The 26,388-nt window shown below is 34.8% G+C and overlaps 2 protein-coding genes across 2 annotated transcripts; both read left to right on the plus strand.

Annotated features, from left to right (window-relative positions):
• Positions 1-7,409: 7,409 nt before the first annotated feature.
• Positions 7,410-10,259, plus strand: LOC103319781 (amino acid permease 3-like). Its single transcript, XM_008221372.2, has 5 exons — positions 7,410-8,300; positions 8,427-8,660; positions 8,759-8,852; positions 8,959-9,173; positions 9,304-10,259. The coding sequence occupies exons 1-5, from the start codon at positions 8,183-8,185 to the stop codon at positions 10,095-10,097; spliced, it is 1,455 nt and encodes a 484-aa protein (XP_008219594.1). The 5' UTR covers positions 7,410-8,182; the 3' UTR covers positions 10,098-10,259.
• Positions 10,260-21,785: 11,526 nt separating this feature from the next.
• Positions 21,786-23,801, plus strand: LOC103319905 (amino acid permease 3-like). The gene is made up of 6 exons (XM_008221498.2): positions 21,786-21,909; positions 22,051-22,278; positions 22,394-22,487; positions 22,601-22,815; positions 22,928-23,067; positions 23,148-23,801. Exons 1-6 carry the CDS (start codon positions 21,789-21,791, stop codon positions 23,799-23,801), a joined length of 1,452 nt encoding a protein of 483 aa, XP_008219720.2. The 5' UTR covers positions 21,786-21,788.
• Positions 23,802-26,388: the final 2,587 nt, after the last annotated feature.

Genomic DNA, 26,388 nt, shown 5'->3' on the forward strand with positions numbered 1-26,388 from the left:
AAATTAATTTAGAGTAATTTAAACTATCACTCGTATGAAAACAACAACCTGATATTATTATTGGTACATACAATGATTCTTCGTACTGCTTCCTCATCCTAAATTTTCATGTTTCTTTCTTTCAATTATTATTATTACTATGATAACAATAAATAATGCGATTGATGAGACAGAGGAAGAAAATGCGCAATCATATATATATTGGCATTAGTCATGGACTGCCATAGTTGACCGCCGTTCGTTTATATCTTTCTTTCTAAATATAAATTGGTCCCTCGTATTACATCGTCGTTGACTCTTTAATTACAATCCAATGAGGCAGCCCAATAAGCTATATTCATTTTTCATTCATTTTCTATCCGAATATCCCAACATGATACAAAAACAATTTGTTCTGGGATCAGTTTTCTTTTGCTAAGAATTTTCAACATCAATTGGATTAGTTAATTCGTTTTTCTTCATTTAATAATGGTTTCAATTTTGATTTAGTCATTATCATCTTCTTCTTTTTTTCTTAAAATCAAAAGCCATTACCAGTTTTGATTTGTCAAGATACATATGCGGAAACTTGTAACGATAATGCACCTAGGTACCTTCTTCTACACTAAAATATCTGCCCTCTTGACTTGTTGTGCAATCAAATCCATATTATACTCAATAAGTGCGATTCCAATTCAAAGAAATGGGTTCTTTTTCCTATCAAACCTATGCAAAAAAATTATATATATAATTCAAATGTCCACACGTTATTATCATGCGGATACTATTGTAAATAAAGAGAAAAACATGAAGGATAGTAAAAATACATGACGTCCGCAAGATAATAACTTCTGGAATACAAGTGATAATAACGTCTGGACTCTGAACGTCCACATGGGAGAATTTATATATACTATATATATTTCTGCATGGTATATTGTAGCCACAACTAAACCTGCAGACTGTTTCTATATTGTCTACCTTAAATCAAGATTTAATTAAGTAGCTTTCGGTCCTAAACTTCAATAGGTTTTGAATTTTATGGATTTGTCTTTTTCCAGAGAAGTTAAAACATTGGTTGCTTTAAAACCAATATATCTAGTGTTACTATAGTTTACTTTATAGTTACTTATATATACAATATATCACACACACAAAGAGCTTTTATTATAGGATCCCTCAAATAAATTTATTTGAGGGAGATCCTTGTAGAGCTTACTCTGCATTGTATTTCACTAATTCAAACCGTCTATTTGGTATTTATTCAAAGACCATCTCTACAAACAAATCGCTTGAATCTGATATCATTTGACCACTCAATTAAATCATTGAAATTTTAGTACTTTCTTTAAGCACCGTATTTATTGATTTTGTAGGATACAATTAGATGTCTCAACGGTTTCTGATTTGTTTGAAAAATTTGTAGGGTAACCCTAAAGGGCATCCCTCAAATAAAATTATTTTAGGGATCCCTCAATAGAAGAGGACTGTATATATATAAATTCTCCTATGTGAACATCCGAATGTTATTATCGTGCGAACGCTATATATTTTGTATTACCCCTCCATACTTTCTTGCATGTTTATAATTACATCTACACGATAATAACATGCGGACATTCAAATAAGAGAATAACTATATATATATTTGAGGTACTGTGCAATTCATAATTATTAGATTAAAACAATAATAATTTGAATAAATGTATTATTAGAAAGATAATAATAAATCCATTAATACTGCTTAAATCTAATGGTTCAAAATTTGTGTCAAAAACATAATGTCACGGATCCGCTTCCATATACTTAAATCTAATGATAAATATGATATATGACAGTCCCCTTCTATTGAGGGATTCCTCAAATAATTTTATTTGAGGGATGCCCTTTAGGGTACCCTACAATTTTTTTTCCAATGATCAAAACCATCTATTTTTTAGGTCTTCATTCATAGATCATCCTTACAAAAAATTAGACAAATCGAAAACCGTTTCGACATCCAATTGTGTCCTACAAAATCAATGAACACGGTGCTTCAAGAAAGTACTAAAATTTCAATAACTCAATTGAATGGTCAAATGATATCGGATTCAAGTGATTTTTTGTATAGATGATCTTTGAATGTGTATCTACAAAATAGACGGTTTGGATTAGTGAAATACAATCCGGAGTGCGCCCTACAAGGGGTGTCCCTCAAATAAGCTTATTTGAGGGATCTCTCAATGGAAGCTCTCTTATATATACATGTATATATCATATTTATCGTATGCTATAAATGTATTTATAGAGTTAAGTTATAACTTGACGTGACACAAAGGAACTTACTTTTGTCAAATTCAACATATTTCTAGACACTGGTTTCTTAATATCTTCGGTTTCAACTTTCAAGTGAAGCAATAGAGCACAATGGTCAATGGGCAGTTGTTTGTCGGTACAATTTGTAGCTAGCATTACTTATTTTTTTTAGTTTTTAATCAAAGCTAACCTTTTTCTTTGCAAAAAAAACTTTTTGACCCATTGAACACTAATTTAGTTTAATATAGTCTAAGAAGATTTTACTAGGGTCCATCCCCATATATATATATACATGATTCCAATATTCCACGTTGAACGGAATTGTTAGGAAAAAAAACGTGGGGGGTTTTGAGAAGGAAAATATTATGAATCTTTGTATAACATATACTTACTGAAAAAACTTGGAAAGGAAATCCTGGCATATGCGGTAATACCAAGTGCAAGAAAAACTAACATGGTCTCATGTGAGAGCATATTATTTATGCGACAAGTTGAACGGTCCTATATGCTTCCTCGTCAATTTTAAAACTCGAAAGTTGTTCAATAATGAACGAAAATAAACTAGTTTCTTCTATACTTGTTCTTCTGATTATGTTAATTAACTTCACTCGGTAAACCAAATCATACGATGCATGCACTACATGAAAATCCACAGCTTATGTATATCCACATATCAGATCAAGGAATGGTTTCCTTATAATAATCATCTTTTCAAGCAATTTGTTAAAAAAGAAAGACTAAAAAATCACTCAAGCAACTTGCAGAATGATCATAAACACAAAGTGCTTGATGCACGCCCAGACACATAACAAATACAAGAAAATCAGAAAGATAACGAAAGATCGTATCTCCTTCTTCTCTTGTCAGTTTTAGTAATGCATATGTACATATAAAAATTGCAAAAACCTTAAATTGATGCTCGTGTTCGCATGTAGCTGATTATTTTTTAATCAAAAGGAGGATTTGTGTGTCGGCACCTTAAGGAATATGTTAATCTGAGACGGAGGCACACAAATTTATTTGGGGACTTAGAGATTTAATCACAAAAATATTACTACTGGGTAGATTTGGGTTAGGTCAAATTGCACCCAAGCTTGATATCTCCATACAATAGAGTAGTTTAGGTTATCATCTTGTTAAAAAAAAAAAATAATAATAATAATAATATTGACCCAACTCGCTAAATGCAGCCAGATATTTAAAAAATTTCAGTCATTGCTTTATTATACACCTTAATATTAAACCTAAATATCCTAAATTCAATACCATTTAGCCATCTCCAGTTATGGGCCATAGGCCAAATGTAGCCCTCAAAACATACAAAATATATCTCCAACCATTGGTTAAAAAACAATTTGGCCAAATTTAGAGGGCCACATTTAGCCATTTAGCCATCCTCTCAGGCCACTTGTAACCTAGGCCAAATTTTTTGTCTTTTTTGTCTTTTAACTTTTAAATGTATATAATTTTTTTTATAAAAATTATATCTATATATATTATAATTATTTGAAACATTAACTTTTTTTTCTTCATCTATTTACATTTTAAATGTATATATAAAATTCTTTGTTTAAAAAAAATTTAAACAATTGGTTCTGACCATTGGGATGGGAGGTCAGAACCTTTTGAAATGTAGCAATTTTTTTTTTCTTTCAAAATTTCCATTGGCTTTCTTTTCCTAAAATATGTCTATAAATACTTCAAAATTTCTTCAAAAAATTTCACACTAATTTCATACCACATTTCTTACAAATTCTATCACATTCTCTACTTATTCAAAACTTTCCACTTTTATTTTTTTGGGTTAAATATTTTCCACACTCATTTCATTCAAACATTTTCTACAAATTTATTCTCTGTACTTATTTTGTTATTCACATTGTTTGAAAAATGTCTCTAAATAGTAATCAAATTTAATTAAACAATACATAGTGTTGGAATGTATGAGTGTTGTACCATATTTTTCTCACAATAATAAAATACAAAGGGCCTTACAATATAGATATGCATGGCTGGAGATGGAAAAATTTAGTCCTGCAATATTCTTAATTTTTTTTTAATATTTTAGAGGGCTAAAATTATAGTCTTAGACTACATTTAGTTCTATGACTGGATTCCTAAAACAATGTCCTTTTTTTAAACACAAAAAAGAAAAGATATGTACAAAATCCAATTTCATATCTACTAAGCTAGTTGTTTGTCCAACAATTTGATTATAGTTATATCCGAAGCAGGTGGCCCCATTCGAGGCTTAAAAAATCTTTGCAACTTGCAAGAAGATATATTTCCTTGGAGATTTGGACACAAAATTTTCTAGAGAGTAACCACCTAATCCTTGTAATTTAAATTATTTAATCATCATTGTCATCTAAAGCTTCTCCAAATGTTTTGTAGGCAATCAATTTAAAATTAGTTGTTGTTAATCATCTATTAGTCCACGTACCCAAACTTTAAGATGAAGAAAGTTCAAATGTTATAATGGTTTATTCATATGCACGTGGCCTTGGAAAGCAAAGCTTAAGGGAATAAACTTAAATTTAATTAGATCAAAGAAACTACCATTTTGTACAAAAAAGGAAAGAAAAAAAAAATAAGAAAGAGAGAAAAGAAAATACAATTTTTTACAGTGAAGATTGAGTTCAATCCCACTTGACATTAAAATCAAACCATTTCATTGGTATTTGGTAGGTACTTCAAAAGCGCTTTAGTTGAGAGTGAAGCAAGCACTTATATCAACATTGCTTTTGCAGATAAAGAATGTTTTTATTCTCTACCTGCCAAACAGAAATTCTAAAAAATTTCAAACATTTCAGCAATTCAGCTGTCCCTAGAAGACCTTTGACTGATGTCATTTTTTTTTTGTTTTAAATTTTATAGTCAAGAAAATCTCTCATCTTTAATTAAAAGAAAAAGAAATCCATAAAACTGCTGCTTAGAACCTCTTCCACAAACAATTCTGTACCCTATTTTCAAGAAATCTTCTGTACATCATGATGCAGCATCAAACTCAAAGCCAAGTTCACACTGTGACTTTTTGAGCTAACTCCCCTACTTTTACATATTTTTCATTTAAATTAGCATATAGTTTAAGATTGTGACTGAATTTTTGTGAATAATTTAATTTTGCACATGCCTGGCTTCAATATCCTCTCTCTCTTTAGATTCATACTCTCATATATATATATATATATATATATAGAGTTATTATCTCATTCGGATGTTCCCACGTTATTACCGTGCAGACATCATAGTAAATAGGGAGAAAAGCAATGAGGGATAATAAAAAAAAATACACGACTTCCGAACAATAATTCATAACGTTCATACATCCGCATAGGAGAATTTCTCCCTATATATATTGGTCATGTATATGTTGTTATCATCAAGTGGAAAAGTTGGGATAGGTATCAACCCTTTGCAAATTAAGTGCTATTATTTGGACTTAAACTAGGGGAAATTCATAATCATATTAATGTCTACATATATTCCCTATCTTAATCAGGTTCCGTAACCATTTTAATATTTTAGACTAGCAGTAGTCATCATCGGTCATCAGCAATCAAGCAAACGAAATTTCAGATAATTTGGCAAATGATGCACTGACAGCAAATCATTTGTCTCCAGCTCAATATATTCTCTGTTGGCTAGCTCCTGCAGACCACAGATTGTTTGGATATGTTCAAACACTCAAATATTTACAGATTGGATAGTCGATCAAGATATTTGATTGAACTAAAGATTCCAAATTGTGCAACGATGTTGAATCCATCTTTACCCAAGAAAAACCTCATTTTGAAGTTGGCTTCCTATAGACTTCCTCCTAGCTGTCTTTTATTTGCAATCAATAAAACCTTTTTCCCAGTGGGGTGGTCAAATCTTGTGCTTCACTGGTTCTTCATTTCAGTACCCTTCCAGCTTTATATATATATTCTCGATTATCAATATCAACCAGTTAATTACTTGATATATATTCAATTTTTGCCCTAGCGGTAAAAAGCTTAAGGGTATCTTGGAATCTTGAAGATAATCGTCTTTTTTGGAAGTAGGAATTCCTACTTTTTTATTAATCACGGTTTGACATTTGTGTAGAGATTGTTATTTTTGTATTTTTTATGAATTATTTTGGCATATGTATCAAACTGTGATTTGCAGAAAGTAAGAATATATCCTTCAATGTCCGTACATATAAAGCATGCACAGAGCATCACCTAAGCCTATGTGTAAATTGCATGGCCTTTTGTAGACTCTAAGCTCTGATACTAGGTAGAAAAGGTAAATTATATAGTTAAATTTGGATTACAATAGAATTACTATAAAATTAGGAAACCCGAACACTAGATTACGTGTTATTAACACCTTTTCTTAGCTCTAAATTATTAAGCTAAGACGAACGTAGGGCAGAATTAGCAGGCCCACGCGAAGGTAAGGCCAACCAGTGCCTAACACTGTCGATATTTTGATACCACCATCACAAAAAAGAAGCAAGTTCACATATAATATCTAACAAGTTATAAATGGCTATATACCTCGCTGTTCATGAGAAGTAATTATGAAACAACCATATTCCCTTCCATTAAAAGGATGGATTCTGCAAAGATCCATTAGTGTAGTGATTTAGAGTAATTGCTCCCTCATACAAATTAAACACAGTATTTTTTAGTACGAATACTAATTTACAGTAACCGAAGATCACCGACAAAACATATATTATTCAATTAATAACTAACTTTCTGTTACTGTAAATTGGTACCGGCTGCCAAAATCTTCCTAATTGGTTTAGTCAACATTTTGTTCATTATAGTTTTCACTTTTACCACAATTGTAGTATAATTAACTACATACAAAACTTGGGTTAACTGAGGACGGTGGCTTAGTCTGAAAAACACGGTACTTTTTGGGTTTGGTGTGTGATTGGCCAGTACCAGATACTTATCTACACTAACTGAAAAGTACTCATAAATAATGATTATCTACTAACTATCCCAAATGTTTCCCTTTTTTTTGGGGTTACTCATTGTTTTTGGATTCCTAGTCCAATTCCTACTTGGATACGGTTTCTATTTTGATTCTATTTTCTTAACCATGTAACCCTAGAACTTATGCACTATAAATAAGGCCTTTAGGGAGCCATATCATTTGTGACTGTGAGTGTGGTAACGAGCCTAATTACGACTTCCTAACACCAAAATACCAAATAATCCTTTACCATTTTGTTTTGTCAACATTTGGTTCATCATATTTTTCACTTTTAACCACAACTGCAGTAACTAACATACAAAACTTGGGCTAACTTAGGCCGGTGGCTTTTACTGAAAGTACTGGGTCTAAGTTTTTCGGGTTGAAAACGAGAGCAGTGAGAAAGTGGTCTCCGGTGGGTCAGTTTGGGTAACTAAATATCAAAGGTTGGGAGAGATTTCGAGAATCTTTTGAGAGTCAAGTTGGAGTTTTGGATTGGGGTCCGTTGCTTGCTCTTGTCGTTGACGTACGCGCTCTTTTGGGGTCTCTTTTAAACCACATGCCCATGAATTTGCTGCCTCAGAGCCCTATATAAACCCCCCATTCCCCATCCTCTTTCACCACACCTCAATTCCATTTTCTGGCTTCTCAGTTTTCTTTTCTCATACATTTTCAAGTCTCTGAGCCTCTCTTTCAGTCTTTTGAAGCCAACCCATCTTTCTAGAACCAGAAAAATCATTTGCGTTTCTGTGATTTTTGGGCTGTGTGTGAAAAATCTCAGTGCCAGGACCTGCAGCAGCAGAGAGATTTGAACAAGCTCACAACTTGGCTTAAACCCATTAAAGAACAAGACCCATCTTTTTCTCTTCCTCACAGATCTTTGCATATATACATTTTGGGCTCATCTATTTTGCTATATTATACAAAAAGGCTCGTGCTTTTGGTCAGTTTAATGGCTAAAATGGGTGATAACCAGCTTAACCACCACCAAGTTTTTGATGTCTCTGTCGATGTGCCTCCAGAGGGAGGCTCCAAGTGCTTTGATGACGACGGCCGTCTCAAACGAACTGGTAAACATTTTCACTTCTCTAACACATTTTACATGTTCAACCATTTTTGTCAAAAAAAAGCAAACACCTTGGAAATGCTATGAATTTTTACTCATTTGTTCTGTTTTGTGTTTTTTTATTTACCAGGAACCGTTTGGACTGCAAGTGCTCACATAATTACTGCGGTAATTGGGTCTGGAGTTTTGTCCTTGGCTTGGGCCACAGCTCAGCTTGGATGGGTTGCTGGTCCTTCTGTGATGCTTCTGTTCTCTTTTGTCACTTACTACACTTCAACTCTTCTCGCTGCCTGCTATCGTACTGGTGACCCTCTCACTGGAAAGAGAAACTATACTTACACAGATGCCGTCCGATCCAATCTTGGTAAATTTTCTGCTAATATTTTTCACTTTTTGACATCCATGTGAAAAAAGTTTGAGTCAAGTTCTTATGTTAATTTGATTTTGAATTTTTTTTTTCAGGTGGGTTCAAGGAGAAAATTTGTGGGTTTGTTCAGTACTTGAATCTCTTTGGAGTTGCCATTGGCTACACAATAGCATCATCTATAAGCATGGTGTAAGTATGAGTGTTTTAAAACTTGATTAAGAACTTTGAATTGATGTTTATATGTAATTTTGGCTAATGGTTTTTTTTGTTGTTGATGTTGATTGTGATTAAACAGAGCAATAAAGAGGTCGAACTGCTTTTACAAAAATGGTGACACAGCACCATGCCATGTAAACAGCAACCCTTATATGATCGCTTTCGGCATAGCAGAAATCATCTTCTCTCAAATTCCAAACTTTGATCAGCTATGGTGGCTCTCCATTGTTGCTGCAGTCATGTCCTTCACTTACTCCTCAATTGGACTTGGCCTTGGAATTGCCAAAGTTGTAGGTAAAAACTAATAGCTCCATAATATTTACTGTTATATTGATAAATTGGTGATCTTCAATCTTAGTTTTTATGATTAAAATTGGTTCTAGTAAATCTGACTTATGAATGATTTTTTGTGATCAATTTTCAGAAACTGGAACTATCAGGGGAAGCATGACTGGGATAAGCATTGGAAATGTGACAGAAACTCAAAAGATTTGGAGGAGCTTCCAAGCACTTGGGGACATAGCTTTTGCATACTCTTACTCTCTCATCCTCATTGAAATTCAGGACACAGTTAAATCCCCACCATCTGAAGCTAAGACAATGAAGAAGGCAACTATAGTGAGTGTAGCTACCACAACCCTTTTCTACATGCTCTGTGGCTGCATGGGCTATGCTGCTTTTGGAGATTCATCTCCTGGAAACCTCCTCACTGGTTTCGGTTTCTTCAACCCCTATTGGCTCATTGACATTGCCAATGCAGCCATTGTCATCCACCTTGTTGGTGCTTACCAAGTCTTTGTCCAGCCCCTCTATGCATTTGTTGAGAAAACAGCAGCAGAAAAGTACCCACATAGCCATTTCATCACAAAAGACATTAAATTCAGAATCCCCTGCTTTGGTCTCTTCAATCTCAACCTCTTCAGATTGGTGTGGAGGACATGTTTTGTGATTTTAACCACCGTGATTTCCATGATCTTGCCATTCTTCAATGATGTGGTTGGGCTTCTTGGGGCTCTGGGATTTTGGCCACTCACAGTTTACTTCCCTGTGGAGATGTATATTGCAGCAAAGAGGATCCCAAAGTGGAGCACAAGATGGATTTGCCTCCAGATCCTAAGTGGTGCTTGCCTTATAGTCACCATAGCAGCTGCTGCTGGTTCAGTTGCTGGTGTGATTAGTGATCTCAAGATCTACAAGCCATTCAAGACCAGCTACTGATTTAGCAAAGAAATGTAACACTAGATGTTGTCATAATTACTTAGTTTCCTAATTTTCAACAAGGAAAAGAGAATTGGTCAGTTTTGATTTCAATTCTTGTTTGTGTTCCTAACAAGCTTAAACGGGTATGATTAATGTTATATATGCACTGCAATTATCACTTGTCAAAGTCGTCAATTTTTGGCCCAACATGAATGAGACTCTAAATTCAAATCTCATAAACGACAATTATGAATCAAGTTACTCGTAATTAATGACGAAAGATACTGAATTAGTTTAAACCAGAAAACGCATGGGACACAATGTGACACATGGTAGTCAATTTGGCTCATGAGTCATGAGTCCATGACATGAAATTAAATGAGAGCTCTGCTCCAGGTGAGTCCAGTCCTAGCCTAGACGACACTGCTCCCATGAGCTATGAATAAAAATTGGAGGCAGTATTCTAAATAGTCAACCACACATATCCATACAACCTCATTTAATAAATATTAAAAAACATTCCATTGAATGAGAAACTCAGAGACGCATCTTCAATACTTGGTACAATCATGCACGAGTCGGTAATGACGATAATTTATGTATCAACGGTTGAGAGTCGTTCACTTTACTTGTACGATTATCCCTAACAAAAATCCTTAGTTGATGACTATGGTGTAGCTAAAACGACACCACAACCAACCATTGCTTCACTCAAGATTCCATGTTTCTTTCAGCTCAATTATTGCTGCTAAAAATGAAGGGTGTGTGAGAGTTGTGAGGCTGTGAAGAGTTTGGCTGTAACCGATGAGATGTGGAAAACAAACGAGCGATCATGGACTGCCTCAGTTGACTGGCATATATCGTTTATTTTTCCCTTAAGTCTTCTGTGGGTCGTACTATCTTACATCATGATTGACTGTTTTATTAACCATCCAATGAGGACCAAGACCAATAGCCATTTCATTGTTTTGTCATCCTCTCTTTTCAATTTTCATTTCTTTCGGGTTTTCCTAGGATAATATTCGTATTCCCTAGAGGTATGTTAACGTCGATCATTTACGAGAGATTTTTAACCGTTGATGTATTTAGAAATCGTTGATTAGAATTCGCCCATGGGCGTGAACGCTTACGATACCAAAAATTTGTTGTGTAACTATAAGGATTCATTTGTTACAATAAAATATCTAGGTATGAGGTGAATTGTGAGACCAATAATTTAGGATCCACATGCAACTTAGAAAACCATTCATTATTCAATAATTTTCAATTTTGATCTTGTTCGTCAGATAAAGCACCCAAAAAAATAAAATAAAAATATCGTCACTCTTCAATCTTTGTCAACATATGCGGAAACTTGTAAAAAACAACTAGCAATAGTACCTAATTCTAACTTTTTCTACATTGAAATATTCCCTTCAATTTGACCTCTGGCATGTGCAAATCAAACTCTACAATCGTAAGAATAATGAATTGCAATTTAATTCCATTTCCTACCAAACATAGAGAAAAACCCATGGTATATTTTAGACACAAGAAAGAAAGAGACCCCAAATTCGTCGGCTGAGATTTTATCTTATTCTGTCACACAAATTCAAGATTAAATTAAAAGTGGCTATAGGTCCTCAATTTCAACAGGTTGTTGTGTTCTGTGCATGAAAGAAACGTCACTAATGCCTTGGCGTGATAAAATTCCACATCAATTGTTCATTCTTGATCGTCTTCTTCTTTCCGGATAATAAAATATTGGTTGCTTTGAAACCTGAATATAATTTGATCTTATATTTATATTGTAACCTAGCTATACAAATATTACAAATTTAGAGTCAACATGTATGCTTCCCAGAGGCTGGTCCCGTATGTCTTCAGTTAAATAATTGAGCACCATGGACAAATAAACAAACAAATAGAACTGAAATACAATCGTGTGATATAATCAGTCTATGTGACGATAAAATTAAATAATAATAATAATAATAATACAACCCGTCAAATTATGATGGTAGAGAAGAATATGACTCCTTACGTGTAAGATGCCAAACATATATTTTATAAAAAAAAAAAGAAATTCACATACTAACAAAAATAAATAAATAAGGAATGGTTTTATTTCTTTATCTTTTCAAATAGATTGAGATAAGGACTTGCATGATCAGTTTAGCACTTGAGTTCATATACCCCACAGCAGCACATGTGCAGATAAAATCATTGATGGTGGTGCATGCTAAATGCACCTGCACATTAAGAGATTATAAATATGAGAAAATGGAAGACAACTTATCATATCCCTTTTTAGGGTTTTAGATAAGGCATGGTACATAGAAATGCATATGACCCATAACTTCATGTTTTGAGCCAATTAGCTGTTTTTCCATTAGGGAAGATATGCGTCTGCACTTTTTAAGTGGCCCAATTCAAGTATGTTCGAGAGTATATTATTATCGCAAATCATAACCTTGAAAAATTGTATTGGGATTATTTTAGAAGATTTTATTTGAATTATTTTTGGTCGAAAATGAGTTTTCAAACAAAATGTAAATTTATAAAAAAAAAACAAATGTCACCTACCCCATGGTCCATATTAGAAGCCCACAAGTGGGCAGCCCAAGCCTTCGCTTATAAAAGGCGGAAATGCTATAATGAGGGCTTAAAGTGAGGAGGTTATTTAAGGAGTTCAATCCAACAGTTCAATAATAACTCTGCACTGAATCAAACGGTTGCTAAAGACCCTCTCACAATAACCCCTCATTCTATGCGTGTTCTTTGTGTAATTGTGTGATTTTACTTTTTCACCCCTTATTGATGAATTTTTGGCATGGACACTCACCTTCAAGTTTTTTTCTTGCATTAAAAATATGATAGTCCACTTCTTTGAAATTAGGAAAATACTAATAGCTCTTTTTTTTCTTTTTTCAAACTTCGTGACATCTTATGTGACACAACATCATTGCATTGAAAACCCACTGATGGTATAAAATTCAACGAGACAATATCATGTTAATTGAGAACCGTAGTATTTTTGTGTGTAAATTCTCATACTTGAGTATAGTTGGAGAATACACTTCAGAAGAAAAACTACGTACCTTCATGTAGAAGTAGCTTATATGAAAATTGTTCCATTTCATTGGTGGGTGCTTTTATAATAAGCGCTTTTGAGAGAGAGTGAATTAACAAACAGGCACTTAAATATTCCAACTGTGCTTTTGGGGATAAAGGAGGGTCATATATTCTGTATACCTTGCTAGAAAAATTATACATATTCAAACATGTCAGCTGTTCCTCCTAGAAGACCTTTTGACTGACTCATATGTACATATATATAGGTTCGATCGATTTTCTACATATACAGCCTCATATCTTTAAACTTCAATTTCTGCAACTTTTAACCATATCAGAAGAACAGAATATACTTTAAGAACTAAGGATAACAAGAGGACTTGTGAGTGGATTGGTAGGACAATTCATTTACACATGGTTCTTTTCGCATTTTTCTGAAAATATTGTGTTCGTCTATTTATTTGATTACAGCTAGATAATTAAATGTTGTCTAATTTAATCTTTTTTTTTTCAACTGTGAACTTTGAATGTTAACTTAAAAATTGAACAACAATAATCATGAAATGACATTGTGAAGTGAGCACGAACAACTAGTTAGCGTCGTATTAACTTACTAATCCGTTAGAGCTTGAATGCATCTTATATACACGTATATAAAGTTTTGATGCATGTATATTGAAGCTCAAGTTAGGATAGAATTCCGTAGATTAGGATGTTCTGACTGCTCAAAATGGTGTAAATCGATGGAAGGAAGATATATTCCCAGTGGCGCACCAATTGGTATATGTTGATTTTATCTAAAACAAGGAACCCCATTTGGAATTTGGCTTCAAGCAGTTGTTATTTTCAGTCCTTAACACCTTTTTTCAATGAAAAGTCATTTTCTTTTAGTTGGGGGTGGTCATGGCTTCAACCTCACTGGTTCTTAATTCACTATAATTAACCTGCATCTGATCTCTCACAGCTAAAAAGTGGTCCTCCCAGCATTATGATCGATAAAATTACATCAATGATCAAAATCAACCACTTAATTATCATATAGCTTTCCAGATTAGAATATATTATTGGAATATCTATTCCTTCTATATATAGGTACATTTATGGAGACTTGACTAGCTGAATATGTTCTTGCACTAGTAAATAGTGAAAAATAAAAGTTGCCGCTGCGTGTATCAATAGTTAGGGTTTAAACAGTAAAAACTGCACAGTAAATGTTAAACCCCAAGAATGCGACATTGTAGGATAATCGATGTTTATAAAAGGGTTATTTTCTCAAATGGTCCTCAAATTTATACCCAAGTTGCATTTTGATTCCTCAATTAAATTATTCGTTTAAATGGTCTACCAACTCTACATTAATTGGCAAATTGATCATACTGTTACACTCCGTCAATACTATCGTTAATTTGAGAGTTAAAATTGTCAATTTATACTGAAATATTGATAAATAAATTAAAATTTATATAAAATACTATAAAATAAGAAAACTAAAAACTAAATGCCCAATAGTAAAAATTAAAAAGAAAACTTACCATAACCCTCCCTCCACCTCCATCCCTGCAACCCACCCCCAAATATTTCTTCCTTCCTTTTTTCAACAGTCAAACTAAGCTAAATTCCCAAATTAAACAAAATAAAAATAAAAAAATCAACAAATTCGTTGAAACCCTTTTAACACCAACACCTTTGCAAGCAATTGGGTACCTGGACAACATGGCAATGAAGGTGATGGTAGAGGCGAAGGAGAGAAAGAAGATGCTTTGAAGGCCAGAGGCTATTGGCGGTGAGGACAGCGAAAAAGGATGGATTCTAGTATAGGGAGAACTTGGAGGTGCAATGGTTTGGGATGTCGTTCAAGCGAGCATGCCCACATCCAGCAGCCTCTTGAGGTACCAAAAAGACAACAACTTTGTCAAAGCCTTCTGAGATATGAAAAAGATGCATATACCTATCCTATATCCCACATGTATTGTTGACTTGACTAAAACTCACAGAAAATGTAACGGTAGGACTAACACGTCGAATAATAAAGAATTGGTGGATCATTTGAACAAATAATTTAATTGATAGACCAAAATGCAACTTGGGTATAAGTTTGAGGACCATTTGAGCAAATAACCCTTTATAAAAAGAGGATGAAAAAAAAATAACTTAAGGAGTCAAATCAGCATCAAGAAGTGAATATGGCATGATTGGGCATGATGAATGGTGATGAACATGATAAGTGGTGATGGAGATTATTGAGGAATTTAACATAATGAAAAGATTGTCAAACAGTAAATGTGAAATATATGTATATTAAAGAAAATACAAACTTACTTAGTTTTGGTTAAGGACAATTTAGGTAGTTAAGTTAATAAAGGAATGATGAAAATGTACATAGATGACATTTTTGGAGTGACACTAATATATACATCAAAGACTTTAGGGTTAAAACCCTCGACACAAGTCAATCGGGCAATGAATTTGATATATGGCTAGAGTAGACATGAGTCTCCTAATTAATCAAGGAGATTTATTTCCTTGATTAATTAGGAAATATTATCCTAATTGATTACTGTATCTATTTCTTTGTAAAACACTCATGTAAACTCCTATATATACCTCTTTATGGAGAAGAATAAAACCCAACCTAAAGAATTCAAACCATATTCATATTTTAGCATGATATCAGAGCAATCAATCCTAGGTTGTCTCTAAACTCTCATATCAAATTTCTCATATTCAAACCCAAACCTCAAATCAAATTCCTCATATTTAAATTCCCCAAATCCAAATCCTTCAAATCTAAATTCCTCAAATCCTCTTATCAAAATCCCTAAACACATACCCTCAAATCTTATATACATACCTCTAAAATCCAATTCCTACATCAATTCATACATCAAATTCCTCAAATCTCATTCCTCCCATCAAATTCCTTACATTCTCATATCACATCTTACTTCCGCTACGATGTCAAGAACCCCTACGATTCTCTCCCTTATTGCAGACTCACAGAAGCATGCGATCAATCATGCTAACCCAGCTACCTAGACTCGTGCTTCTATCGCCACCACCAAAGATTCAGCTTTTCATATGTCCTCTTAAAAAGTCACATGGATTATTGACTCAGGTGCTATAGATCACATGACATTTGATCCTGGCCAACTTATTAGTCTCAAATCATCCATTTCATCGGTGGTGTCTAATGTTAATGGTACCCCCTCCCCTATGGTTGGGGAGGGCTCTTTATCTATTTCTACTTCCCTACATCTGGATTCTGTATTGTTTGTTCCACCCTTAGACTATAACTTGTTGTCTGTTACACAACTTACTACTACTTTGAGGTGTACTATAACTTTTTGGCCGAATCATTGTGTTTTTCAGGACATCCTCACAGGAATGACGACTGGTTGTGGTACTCGGCGAGACAAACTCTACTACTTGGATTGGGCACCGGATAGTGAGACCAAGGTTGGTTAAGCTTTCACAATTAATGAAACTCGTTCTGAGGGGGAGAGAGACAAAGTTTGGTTATGGCATAACGTCTTGAGCATTCCTCGTTCGGGTATCTTAAGAAGTTGTTTCCATCATTATTTTCTAGTCTTGATGTTTTCAGCTTCCAGTGTGATACGTGTGAATTGGCTAAGAGTCATCGTGTCTCGTTCCAATTAAGTTCAAATAAGAGTTTGGTTTCGTTTTCTCTTGTTCATTATGATGTTTGGGGGCTTGCTAAAATTGCCACTCCAGCAAGAGCTCGATGGTTTGTCACGTTTATAGATGATTGCACATGCATGACTTGGGTTTCCCTTCTTAAAACTAAAAAGGAAGTCAGTTCCAGGTTTCAACAATTCCATCGAATGGTAGAGACTCAGTTTCATGCTAGAATGCAGGTTCTTCGTGCTAACAATGGTGGAGAATTTCTCAACCATGATCTTAACCAGTTCTTACAGGACCATGACATCATACATCAATGTTTATGCCCCTACACTCCCCAACAGAATAGAGTAGCTGAAAGAAAGAACAGACATTTATTGGAAGTAGTTTGTGCCTATCTCTTTGGTGCCAATATGCCACTATCTTTTTGGCGGAGAAGCCGTCATCTCTGCAGCATACCTCATTAATCGGATTCCCTCTAGTATCCTAAATTTTTAAACACCACTTCAAACACTTCACCACTATATCCAAATAACTCCCACCCCATATTTTTGGCTGTGTTGTATTTGTTCACTTACATGATCACCAATAAAACCAATTGGATCCCCAAGCTAAAAACTGTGTCTTCATTAGCTATGCACCTCATCAGAAAGGATACCAGTGTTATCATCCTCCTAGTCAGAAGATCTTTACCTCCATGGATGTTGTGTTTTGAGAACACGACTTATATTTTTCAGCATCACAGAAGGAGAATTGAGAATCCACAACTAATCAAATTCTTGATTTTTTTGCTTTGCATAAAAACGACCGATCGCCCCCTAGCTCTTCGAACACTGAGAATCTGCTTCAAAATGACAGGTCACCAATGGCAAACTACCGGTCGCCCTTCCTTAGTTCTTTAAATCCAGAGAACTTGCTTCAAAATGACCGATCGCCAAAGGAAACTGATCAGTTGTCTCCACACTGTCAAAATCATGAGAAGAAAATTGAACCGTTTTATGAGATTTTGCATGCTTCAGCTCCAGTACTACACCAATCACCTATTGAGAAAGTCATTCAGGTAAAATCTTTCCCTGAAACTGATAATACTAATGAAATATCCCATGATAATTTGATTTCAGAAGGTACATAGCCTACATATCAGCTTCCAGAAAGGAAGAATCGTGGCAAACCAAGAGTACAATATGAAGCAGATCTTAAAGCCAAAGAGAAATACCCCATCAATAATTATATATCTCTCAGCAAATTATCAAAGTCACATGTGCACTATGTGAAGCAGTTGGCTGACATATTTGTCCCCAACAGTGTAACTGAAGAAGTAGAAGACCCAAAATGGAAAGAAGCCATGAAAGAAGAAATGCGAGCTCTCCAAAAGAATATCACATGGGAACTCGTGACCTTACCTCATGGAAAGAAGACAGTAGGATGTAGGTGGATTTATACTGTGAAACTCAAAGCAAATGGATCCATTGAAAGATATAAAGCTAGATTGGTGCTAGATTGGTGGGGAATGGGTACACACAGAGATATGAGATAGATTACCATGAGACTTTTGCCTCAGTAGCCAAGATTAACACTATTAGAGTCCTATTGTCTCTAGTAGCAAATCTCAATTGGCCACTACATTAGTTTGATGTCAAAAATGCATTCTTACATGGAGACTTGGAAGAATAAGTATATATGGACTTACCCCTAGGATGTAATTCAGCTTATGACAAGAAGAATCAAGTTTGCAAGCTTAGAAAGTCATTATATGGGTTAAAGCAATCTCCCAGGGCATGGTTTGACAGATTTACTAAATCTATGAAGAATTTTGGATATACACAGAGTAATTCAGATCACACCCTTCTTGAAGCGTGATGAGGGAAAACTTACCGCATTCATTGTTTATGTAGATGACATAGTCGTAAATGGAAATGACATAGGAGAGCAACTAAAGTTGCAAAAGTATTTGTCTAAGGAATTTGAGATGAAGGATTTAGGATTTAGGTGATTTAAAGTACTTTCTCGGAATCGAAGTAACAAGGTCAAAAACTGGTATATTTTTTTCTCAAAGGAAGTATGTAATGGATCTGCTCGCTGAAACATGAATGCTTGGATGTAAGTATGCTGACACACCTATTGAGATGAATCAAAAAGTTGTGTGAAGACATGGACCAAGAACCAACCAATAAGGAATAGTACCAATGCCTTGTTGGAAGGTTGATATACCTGGCACACACAAGACCAGATATTGCATATGTTGTAAGTGTTGTTAGTCAGTTTATGCATTCACCCAGTGTTTCTCATAGGTATACTGTTGATCGAATCTTAAGATACTTAAAGTCAGTCTATGGGAAATGATTAATGTTCTAAAAAAATGGAGATCTTGAAGTTGTTGGATATATAGATGCTGATTGGGCTGGCTTCATTATGATAGACGCTCTACTTCAAGTTACTTTACTTTTGTGGAAGGTAACCTAGTCACTTGGCGGAATTAAAAACAAAATGTGGTTTCTCGGTTTAGTGCAGAAACAAAGTATCGAGGAATGGCTCACAGAGTTTGTGAATTACTATGGATTAAAAGACTATTGACAAAATCGGGCTTCAAGCCAAAAAAGCCAATGGAGTTACATTGTGACAACAAGTCAGCAAGTGATATTGCCCATAATCCAATTCAACATGATTGAACCAAACATGTTGAGGTGGATAGACATTTTATCAAAGAAAAAATTGAGAAGAAGATCATCCGCCTACCATTCGTAAAATCAGAAAATCAACTAATAGATATCTTAACAAAAGCTGTTTGTGGCAGAGTATTTCATGACTCATTTACCAAGTTGGGCATTGGTGACATATATGCACCAACTTGAGGAGGAGTGTTGAGGTGAGTCTCCTAATTAATCAAGGCGATTTATTTAGGGATTTACTTTCCTATTCTATATAGTTCACAAATCATTGTATAATTAGGAGATACTATCAAAATTGATTACTGTGTCTATTTCCTTATAAAGCGCTCATGTAAACTCCTATATACACCTCTTTATGGAGAAGAATAAAACTCAACCTAAATATTCAAACCATATTCATATTTTAGAATGAGTTGCATTTGAAAATGTACTCATCAGTTCTGAATTGTTGTCCATTCAATCCAAATTCATATGGTAAAACATGCCTAATTAATAAATTTGTTTAATGACACCTAATTAAGTTCATGGGTCCTGGACTCCAACAGTGTTATGAATTCCTTATATACTCTCCGTGTTTATGGGAATGAATTATGTAAGAACAATCGGGTCGTTTTTTACCATTTTCAGGAACTGGCTAAGGTGGTCTAATAAAAAGACAGACTAACTATTATTAAATTTTTAGGATATGAATTTCTACCACATATGGTAACTTACTGGAATTCCAAATGAGGCAAAACAACAAATTAAAATGCTTCTCTCTACTTTTTTTCAGACAAATTCTTTGTTGAGGGTTTAGTCTCATTACCTAGAGGAAATTCAGAGAGAGAGAGAGAGAGAGAGAGAGAGAGAGAGAGAGAGAGAGAGATGGATGGCAAGTAAGGGCTATTAAGAAGGAGAAGCTTTTGTTAAATACAACCAGTCATTCCAATTTCAGCCATTGGCATTTTTTGGGACAATATACCAGTTGTGGCCTTAACAGTGCTCAGGTAAGTGCGATTTGAAATGCCATGCCTTTATTCGTGTGGCCATGACCTTTTATTTCTGTCTTTTTTTCTTTTTGGTCTTTTGTGTTTCTGCAACTCTTGACTCATGATGCAAGATTCTTTAATTTTTCTGAGTAGAAAATTTGTGTTGGTGGTGTTTGCTAACTTCATCCCATTAATAACATGTTCACTCATTTCAATGGGGAAATTAAGAATAGAGGAGAGGACGAATGAGTACATGATCAATTACTCCTTTAATTAATTTAATTTTTGTTTTTTCAAGCATTGAATTAAGGATTTTAATATGGAACATATATAATTTCGTCTTCTTTTATGTTGGCAAACGTAAAGGAAGTCACAAATTAGAATAATTTCAATACCCTTATGTTTGTAAACACATGAAAAATCAAGAATTGAAATAATTATAATATGTTAGCAACTCCTACTTTCTTTCCAATCACTATCTATGCATAAATTTTACTTGTTATGTTTTTGATGAATTATTTTACACGTATTAAACCGTAATTTGCAAAAAGAAATGTCTCCTTTCAGAAAAAGGAGGCAGGAGACAAGTGGTGTCCTAATTCTATATGCATGCAAAATGTTTGTATACCTCAAAACAATGGCTTTTACTGCTCTGGGTCATCACCGTTTGGAACAAAAGGCAAATTGAGGAAATTTTAGTTGTTGAAAAAGGGAGCATTAACAAAGTGGTCTGGTGGGTCAGTAAATTTCAAAGTTTGGGAGAGATCTTGAAGTCTTTGGGGTGTGTCTGGGTCGTTTAAACCAAAGTAGGTTTTGTGCCTTTTTTCCTGGAACGGTTAAATGTTACCTCACTCCCATTGGGATTGTGTATATGGAATGAAATTCACTTCTGGTTTTTTTATTCACTACAACTTGACAAGTAAAGTGAGTTACAGGATATCTCTCTTTCTCTCTCTCTCTTTTGGAGGCACATTCGTCTTTTTAAAATTAGACAATAATATAATTATTTGCATCTTATTTATCAGATGATGATATCTCATAAAAATGAGACATATTAAAACGAGTCTTATCTCTACATAAGATGTGATTAATAATGTGTTCAATAAATATAGTCTAGTAAACTTAGTCACATTAGTCAACAGTATATGTCACTCTTTAGGTGTATGTCAATCTCGGAATGAGTTGCAGCAATGACAGTTACAGACAAGGCTCAGATTCATTAAAGAACAAGACCCATCTGTTTTTAATCCCTTATTTTCATTGATTTTGCATACCTACTGAACAAACTTTGAGATCACAATAGAAGAAGAGTAAGGAAATGTTTGACTTGTATTTTACATGAAAAGGCTAAGTTATGTGTCGGTCTTTTTGTAGCAAAGATGGGTGATCACACTACCACAAGGAACCTGCAGCTTCACCACAACCCAGTTTTTGATGTCTCACTCATTGTGCAAGGAGGCTCCAAGTACATTGATGACGATGGCCGTCCGAAACGAACTGGTAAATTATACTTCTGTAATGGAGGTCAAAGCTTAATTTTTGGTTGCAAGGAAAACACCTTCATAATGCTAAGAAGAATGCATGTACTTTATGTTCATGTTAAATTGTTAGTCATTAATATTTGTCTTGCTTGTCCACCAGGAACTGTTTGGACTTCAAGTGCTCACATAATTACTGCTGTGATTGGATCTGGGGTTCTATCCCTGGCTTGGGCTGTTGCTCAGCTTGGATGGATTGCTGGTCCTGTTGTTATGGTCATGTTCTCCTTCATCACTTACTACACCTCAACTCTTCTTGCTGCCTGCTACCGTGATCCGGTCACTGGAAAAAGAAACTATACTTATTCGGATGCTGTTCGATCCAACCTTGGTGAACTTTGCTGATGTTTTGATCTTTTTGGCCACATGAAAGAAGTGTTCTTTCTTCTTTTTTTGGTCCAAAGGTCTAAAGCTCAATCTTTGTTCTTCTAATTTCAAATTTTCAGGTGAACTTCAGGTCAAATTCTGCGGATCTGTTCAGAACGTGGTCCTTACTGGAGTTACTATTGGCTACACTATAGCAGCAGCTATAAGCATGGTGTAAGTCTTGAGTGTTTAAACTCAATTAAGAATTTGGTGATGTTTGAGTACATATTATGTTAGTTATTTTAAAATGTTCATTGGGCTTATGGTTTTTGTTATTGATTAAACAGGGCAATAAAGAGGTCTAACTGCTACCACAAGAGTGGTGGAAAAAATCCATGTCATATTAACAACAATCCCTACATGATAGCTTTTGGTATCTCAGAAATTCTATTGTCTCAAATTCCGAACTTTGATAAGTTGTCCTGGCTCTCCATTGTTGCTGCAGTCATGTCCTTCACTTACTCGGGAATTGGATTAGCCCTTGGAATTGCTGAAGTTGCTGGTACAAATAGCTACATTTTGCTGCTATGCCTCTAAATCTGAACTTAGTTTTAAGAATTCAAGTAGTTCTAGTAAAGTTGACCCAAGCTTGTTTTTGTGCTTTTGAACACCAGCAAATGGAAAAATCAAGGGAAATATCACTGGAATTACCATTGGCACTGTGAATCCAATTCAAAAGATGTGGAGGACCTTCCAAGCACTTGGTGACGTAGCTTTTGCCTACTCTTACTCTATCATCCTCATTGAAATTCAGGTTTATATCTTCTTTCAAAGTCACAATGCCATACGTTTCGCGGTGATTTATGTATTTAACCAAACATTTACATGTAACAGGACACAATTAAATCCCCACCATCTGAGTACAAGACAATGAAGAAGGCCACTCTATTTAGTTTGATAGTGACATCCATTTTCTACATTCTGTGTGGCTGCATGGGCTATGCTGCTTTTGGAGACTTGTCCCCTGGAAACCTCCTCACTGATAAAGGTTTCCACAACCCATTTTGGCTCATTGACATAGCCAATGCTGCCATAGTGATCCACCTTGTTGGTGCATACCAAGTGTTTGCACAACCCATTTTCGCACTCGTTGAGAAAACAGCTGCAGAATTTTTCCCAAATAGCCAATTCATCACAGAAGACATCAGAATCCCCATCCCCGGTTTCGGTGCCTACAACCTTAACCTCTTCAGATTGGTGTGGAGGACATTTTATGTGATCATAACCACTTTGATTTCCATGATCCTCCCATTCTTTAATGATGTGGTTGGATTTCTAGGGGCTTTGGGATATTGGCCACTCACAGTTTACTTCCCTGTGGAGATGTACATTGCTCAAAAGAAGGTACCAAAGTGGAGCACAAGATGGATTTGCCTCCAAATCCTAAGTCTTTCTGTCCTTGTAATAGCACTAGCTGCTGCAGCTGGCTCAGTTACTGGTGTGGTTCAAGACCTCAAGATCTACAAGCCCTTCAAGACCAGCAGTTGATTTAACAAAGCCTTTACATGTAGTGCCATTCTAGTTTCTCAATGCAAAAGACAAGAATTCTAGCAAAACCTTATTGAAATTTAATTTCTTGCTATACAATATTTTTATCTCCAACTGAGTTCTATATCATCAATCAGTCTGTGCATTTTACATATTATTGGAAATTATATCCAATAATGACGGTAAGGATCTTAAGAAGCTCTATGTCAGCTACTAATTTCAAAGTTTGGAACACTTAATTTTTTTTTAGCATGAACTTTCTTCCTACATAAACTAGTCTGTTTTTGGAAATGCTATATGTTAAATCCATCACTAGTTGGCCTTGATGCATGCATACACACATATGTATATGTATATATGTACAAGTATGTATTATAAATTTATGTTATAGTAGTTTTTTTAGTTTTGCCAAAGTTAGGAAGGAGGAGGGTGTTTTTCTCACACACACTGAAAGGGTGTCATGAGAGTTCGAGCTTTAGACTACTAGTCTACAACTAAATATCCTTTTCTGCTAGGCTAGACCATGTTAGTTGTGGGAGCAAATTTCGTCCCACTAGAATATTCGCCTAAGATTCCTTCGTCTTCTCCACTTCTCTTTCTCCCTGTAAAACAAATCGGGGTAAAGGACCACACCCGGGGGGTGTTGGCCAAAGGCCCTCCGATGCCTAAGTTAGGTAGGGTATTTCAAGGAAAATCGGGTGGCCGGAGCCGTGTGTGGTGGCCGGAGCCTTGTGTCAGAGAGAGAAAGAAAGTGGTGGCTAGGGTTTGTGAGAAATAATTTCTGCAGAGTTTCAGTAGGAATTTAGACTTACCTTGACCTTTGTGCGTAGCCAAGTATTTATAATGGTCTCAAGATTAGGGTTTCAGAGGAATAATTCCATAGATGGAAGGGAATTATTCCTCCCCTATTTGGAATTGATTTGATTAATTAGGGATTTGATTTATTAGGGTAAATCAAATCCCTAATCGTTGTAGGTATCAGATCAAATCCTAATTTAATTAGGTAACTCCTCATTTAATTGGGAATTGGGGTAGGAATCAAATTAATTCCCAACTTAATTAGGTAATTCTCAATTTAATTGGGTAACTCCCAATTAAATTGAGTAACTCCCAATTAGGTTGAGTAATTCCCAATTAGGTCAAATAATTCCTTCCATTTTACTCTCACAAATTTATGCCAGCCTAGACACTTTTGGCATGTATAGCGAATTTGACCTTCGTGCCGTGGAAATTGTCAATAGCGGTTTATTCTAGGTAAAAATGCTTCGGAAATACAGACTTGCGTTATCGACCCACTCCTTCTATTATATAAGAGGGCCACCCTGTGGGTGGGCCTTCATGAGTTTTAGCGACGGAATAGCAGTGCTTCATGAGTTGTAGTAGTTTGCATGGCTAACATTTGGTTGATGCACAGCCATGTGATCAAAAGGGATGCCCTGTAAGATCTGAAGTTTTGAACTGTTACTAGAAGTACTATAAAAACTACATCCTAAAGTTAAGCAACTCAAAACAGTGGCTCCTACTGATCTGGGGGTCCTGGCTGTTTGGAACAAAATAGAAGTTACGTGTCAGAGTTGAATCTTGAAAAGGATAGGAGGGAGAAAGTGCTTTGGTGGGTCACGTTGGATGAAAATTTGGTGTCTGTTGCACACAGGCAAATATTACATTGGTGGTTGACGTTTGAGTATCCTTGCACTTTCGTGCCACAGAATTGCTATATGCACCTCCCATTCCCATTTTGTATGCCGACTTCAATTCTCTGAACAAGGATACTTACGGCCTGTCTAACTTTTTGGAGAATGTTTTAAAAAATGAAATTGGGAAAACAAATTTACATTTTTAAGATTTGAAATTGCTTAATTGGAAAACGGGCCCTTAGTCTCTCTTTCATCCTTTTGAAGTTGTAGGGTTAATCGTTTTATTAGTCTATGAATTTAGACTCGATTTGCATTTGAGTACCTCAATTTCCATAATGGTTCATGTGGTCCTTTAACTTTAGTTTCATTAGAACAAATGGTTCTGCCGTCAATTTTGTTAATTTTTATGTTAAATGCAAGAGCAAAATGGTATTTTTGTATCAAAATTGATTAAAATATGAAGAAAAAAAAATTGAAAAAACAAAAAAATTAAAATTAAATCTCTCTCTCCCCCTTTATCCCGATTTCTACTTCCACCAAACTTGATTTTTTTTTTGGGAGTTTCACTAAAACACCCAAAATAGGGACTGAAATTATAAGAAAACCCAACACCCAAAATACTTTATAAACACACCCAAAACCCATCATTACACACACTCAAAATCCATTGATAAACACACCCAAAAAATATACAATTGTTGATTTTGGGTGTGTTTCTATGTTTAAATAGTGTTTGGGTTTTTTTATAAATACATGTCTAGGATTGGGTTTATTTATAAATTTGTATTTTTTTTTTTTTGGTTTTTTATTTGATTTTCTTTTTATTTTAAAGATATGATTTTTTATTCATTTTTTATTGTTTGAATATAAAAATAAAATTTTTCCCCTGCATTTAATGAAAAAAGGTCAACAAAATTAATGGCAGGACCATTTGTCCAAACGAAATTAAA

This window comes from Prunus mume, linkage group LG2, assembly GCF_029339155.1.
Source record: "Prunus mume cultivar Tortuosa linkage group LG2, ASM2933915v1, whole genome shotgun sequence".
Classification (NCBI taxonomy): Eukaryota; Viridiplantae; Streptophyta; class Magnoliopsida; order Rosales; family Rosaceae; genus Prunus; species Prunus mume.

Coding starts and splice junctions, on each gene's coding strand:
- LOC103319781 (XM_008221372.2), top strand. CDS start 8,183: ATGGCTAAAATGGGTGATAACCAGCTTAACCACCACCAAGTTTTTGAT. Junction 8,301..8,426: donor CGGCCGTCTCAAACGAACTG/GTAAACATTTTC, acceptor TTTATTTACCAG/GAACCGTTTGGACTGCAAGT. Junction 9,174..9,303: donor TGGAATTGCCAAAGTTGTAG/GTAAAAACTAAT, acceptor ATCAATTTTCAG/AAACTGGAACTATCAGGGGA.
- LOC103319905 (XM_008221498.2), top strand. CDS start 21,789: ATGGGTGATCACACTACCACAAGGAACCTGCAGCTTCACCACAACCCA. Junction 21,910..22,050: donor TGGCCGTCCGAAACGAACTG/GTAAATTATACT, acceptor CTTGTCCACCAG/GAACTGTTTGGACTTCAAGT. Junction 22,816..22,927: donor TGGAATTGCTGAAGTTGCTG/GTACAAATAGCT, acceptor TTTGAACACCAG/CAAATGGAAAAATCAAGGGA.